Source organism: Myotis davidii, unplaced genomic scaffold (genome assembly GCF_000327345.1).
Source record: "Myotis davidii unplaced genomic scaffold, ASM32734v1 scaffold444, whole genome shotgun sequence".
NCBI lineage: Eukaryota > Metazoa > Chordata > Mammalia > Chiroptera > Vespertilionidae > Myotis > Myotis davidii.
The window spans coordinates 592,721-596,907 of record NW_006294767.1 but is presented as its reverse complement, the minus strand read 5'-3'; the positions used below and the strand labels follow the sequence as shown (position 1 = coordinate 596,907).

Here is a 4,187-nt window from a genome sequence, read left to right as displayed (position 1 = left end):
TTTTGATATTTGCAACCATAGTAAAACAAAGACTTCTATTTTTGATATTTATTTTATATATTTAAATGCCATTTAACAAAGAAAAATCAACCAAAAAAATGAGTTCGCGTGTCACCTCTGACACGCGTGTCATAGGTTCGCCATCACTGCTCTATACCATGGGTCAGGAACACACTATAACAGAGCTCTGAGTACAGCTGCCCCTCCACACAGCCTGCCCTATCCACTTCAACACAGACCCCACCACTCCCTACTGTCCACTAATGCTAAGCCAACTATCTCTGGTCTTGGAGCTGACTGTTTTCTTAGAGAACAGCTGAGAGGCCCTGGAAGTAGGTTTTATTCCCTCGTATCTGTCCAAAGCAGGGGACGTTGCTGACCCTCAGGGGTACAGGTTCAAGTCAGCCTGTCTTCAAAGGCAGTCAGGCTCTTCTGCTGGCCAGGACTCGGCACTGACCAGTTCGGTTTAGGCCCAGACGCACTCACCACCACCATGGCGCAGGCACACTTTCACACCAGTCCCCAGTTTTTGCAATAAACAGCTGTGGTGACCACCCAGGCGGGGTGGAGAGGGCAAGACTGCCTGTGCTATCCAGGGTTTCTTCTGTCAGAGTGTGTTTCCGACCCGTGTTATAGAGTGTGTGGGCAGCACCAAGGATACAGATTTTAGACGTTTCCTCAATAGGGTCTTCGGAGAGGGGTGTGTTGACCTGGCCGTGGTCTGCAGGTTAGTTTGTGATACAGGGCGAGTCTGTTAGGCTCTTTTGCCAAGTTTATATCGATCACTTCACTTATTACCTGTTTCTGACCTGCGTTATAGAGTGTGTTTCTGACCTGCGTCATAGAGTGTGTTTCTGACCTGCGTTATAGAGTGTGTTTCTGACCCATGTTATAGAGTGTGTTTCTGACCTGCGTTATAGAGTGTGTTTCTGACCTGTGTTATAGAGTGTGTTTCTGACCTGCGTTATAGAGTGTGTTTCTGACCTGTGTTATAGAGTGTGTTTCTGTTCTGTGTTATAGTTTCTGTTCTGTGTTATAGAGTGTTTCTGACCCGCATCATAGAGTGTGTTTCTGACCCATGTTATAGAGTGTGTTTCTGACCCGCATCATAGAATGTGTTTCTGTTCTGTGTTATAGTTTCTGTTCTGTGTTATAGAGTGTTTCTGACCCGCATCATAGAGTGTGTTTCTGACCCATGTTATAGAGTGTGTTTCTGACCTGCGTCATAGAGTGTGTTTCTGACCTGCGTTATAGAGTGTGTTTCTGACCTGCGTCATAGAGTGTGTTTCTGACCTGCGTTATAGAGTGTGTTTCTGACCTGCGTCATAGAGTGTGTTTCTGACCTGCGTTATAGAGTGTGTTTCTGACCTGCGTCATAGAGTGTGTTTCTGACCTGCGTTATAGAGTGTGTTTCTGACCTGTGGTATAGAGTGTGTTTCTGTTCTGTGTTATAGTTTCTGTTCTGTGTTATAGAGTGTTTCTGACCCGCATCATAGAGTGTGTTTCTGACCCATGTTATAGAGTGTGTTTCTGACCCGTGTCATAGAGTGTGTTTCTGTTCTGTGTTGTCAGTGTTGTCAGAGGCATGTCCTGCCTGCCATGAGCACCCCAGACTATAGAGCCCCGCTGCCTGCTGGGTTGTTCATGTTTGCTGCCCACCCTTGCTGTTCTTTGCCGGTGGCTTCCTGTGATGCCTCCCAGCCGCAGGAGACCCCTGCCCCCCACGGAGGGCACAGGGCATGGGGAAGGGCAGCAGGCCTCCAGCCCAGGACAGGGCACACCGGGTGGTTGCCGGGCTGCACCCACCCGCCACCCCTGGGTGCTCAGGTGTGCTTCTGCCCTGCAGCTGGTCATCTTGGCTGTGGAGAATGTCACCCTCGCCCTGATGGAGATCAAGGTCTGTGACAGCCAAGAGCATGTGGTGACCATCTCCGTGACGAAGGAAGGGGCCACCCTGGCTGTTGACGGCACCAAAGGTCAGACTGAAGTGAGCCCCGTGGAGCTGCAGGAGAGGTTGGCCGTCCTCGGGAGGCGCCTGCAGGACCCTTTGCTCACCTTCATCGGGGGACTGCCAGGTAGGGCTCCCTGTGGGCTGCAGACTCAGAGGTGGGGGCCCTGGCTGTTCTGACCACCCCCGACTCGCTTGCCCCAAACTGAGCCTACGAGTTTCTGCACTGAGATGCACTTTTGTTTTAGAGCAAGAGAGAACACAGGTAGGTTTATTGGCTGGCATTGTGAGCATTCATGTTCGTCAACACCAGCCTAGCAGCTTATCGGTTGAGATTGAGACCATGTCCCTGGAAACAAGCGTCAACCTGAACCTGCCCCCCCTCCCCTGCATCCTCCAGAAGCAAACAGCTGGGCATGTGTCAGGCAGTGACCCAGCCAAGGCCCATGGGAAGGCCCAGCTGACTTAGAGCAGGCTGGAGCCAGGTGCCCAGTGCCCCAGGCCGGCTTTCCCCTGAGGCCTGTGCCCAGCTGCTGCAGCAGTGAGCCGAGTAATCACCAGCCCCTCCTGAGTCAGGCAGGGGGGCCGAGGGGGGAAGGCAGTGCACAGCTGCCTCCTACAGGCCGGGCTGGACCTGTTTCTGATCAGATGGAGAGTGTCCTTGCCCATGGGGCCTGCCGTGAGCCGAGTGATCAGGGCAAAGTGGTAAAAAGGCAGACGAGGGCCAGGTGCTGATGATGTGTAAGCCAGTCTCCACGTGCTCCCGTGGCCCCGCAGGTCTTCACTTGCTGGGGATAGCAGGATTTCGGTCTTGGCTACCAGACACAAATTCCCATTTAGCTTTCATAAACAAAGCTTTGAAGAGGGTGAGAGAGGGCCCGCGGCCCTGCAGCATGAATGATTCATTCGGGCCAAGAAGATAATATTTATTTAACTGACTTGACTATCTGTGTGCACTTCCTTGTGGGGCAAAGGAGGGTTTCTTGCCAGAGCCTGGCTGGCAGATGGTCAGTGCTTGCCTGTGGGCACATACAAGGGACGGTGATGTTCTGGAGTCAAAGGAATCAGTGCCCTTGAGAGAAAGGCCCCACGGTGCCAGTGGGCGCTGCAGTGGGGACGCCAGGGTGGGGAGCCCAGCCTCCTAAGATGGTTTTTGTTCTTTCCCCGCTGACCCAGATGTGCCGGTGACCTCAGCGCCAGTCACGGCCTTCTACCGCGGCTGCATGACGCTAGAGGTCAACCAGAAGGCGCTGGACCTGGACGAGGCCGCCTACAAGCACAGCGACATCACGTCGCACTCCTGTCCCCCGGTCAAGCCGGCCAGCCTCTAGAGTGACCGCTGCTGCAGGAGGAGCGGCCACAGAGCACTCCTCACGCTTTCTTTTCACAACAAGCCAGAAGGGAAGGCGGCAGTCGCCCCAGCCCGCCCCGCCCCGCGAGCAGCTCCCCGAAACACTGAATCCTCCTCGCGAGCCGAGTTTCTTTTGAGACCTTCTTTACCTTGTAATATATGTGTAAATAGTTGAGAAGACTAATGTAATGACCCAGAAGCACACCCCGACCCCCAGAGCACCCTGCGTGAAGCTGGGCTCCAAGGAGCCGGCCTGAGGGTGGAGGCAGGGGGCCCACGCAGGCCCGAGGGGACCCAGGAACATAATTCTCTGTTATTTTTATTACCAAACGCTTCTTTCTGACCTAAAAGTATGGGGAAATAAACTATTTACAGAAACCTTTTTAACTCTGTGTTGGCAGCCTCTGCTCCTTGCAGTGTCAGTGCTCAACAGCTCGGGGTGAAATGAGGGAAGGAAGGACTTGTGCCAAGGGTCTGAGGCCGAGGGGGGCCTCGTGCACGGACCTCACCTCTGCCACTCGCCGGCATCCCCCAGCGCCCACCTGAGCTCCAGGCCCGGGGGGAGCTGGGCTCTGTAAGAGAGATGAGCCACCTCCCTGGGGAAGGGGCCAGCTGGCCCTGGACGCCCTCCTAGCGGGGCAGTGGGGTCAATGGAAGCACAGGGTTGGCCCCTCAGCCCCACATCTTCTCTGAGGCCGTGAACAGCTGGAACGGAACCAGGAGGTGGGTCCCGCATTGGGCTCCCCCTGGGCCTCGCTCCTGGTGCTCCTGGTGCTCCTGGTCCATAGGGGGTGGAGCAGACAGTCCTCACACTGACCCCAGGAGAGCGAGGGGCCATGACAACACCAGCTGTGGGGAAACACACATGGGAGCCGGAGCCCCCCACAC

General features: G+C 54.7%; 1 protein-coding gene across 1 annotated transcript in view; it reads left to right on the top strand.

The window, feature by feature from the left end:
* GAS6 (growth arrest specific 6) overlaps positions 1 to 3,686 on the top strand; it is a gene marked incomplete at its 5' end in the record, with an annotated part of 47,626 nt that extends 43,940 nt beyond the window's left edge. The window contains 2 exons of the mRNA XM_006769313.2: positions 1,847 to 2,075; positions 3,125 to 3,686. Of these exons, the coding sequence (XP_006769376.1) occupies positions 1,847 to 2,075; positions 3,125 to 3,279 (384 nt within the window). The remainder of the gene's footprint in view (positions 1 to 1,846; positions 2,076 to 3,124) is intronic.
* Between the last annotated feature and the right edge of the window lie 501 nt (positions 3,687 to 4,187).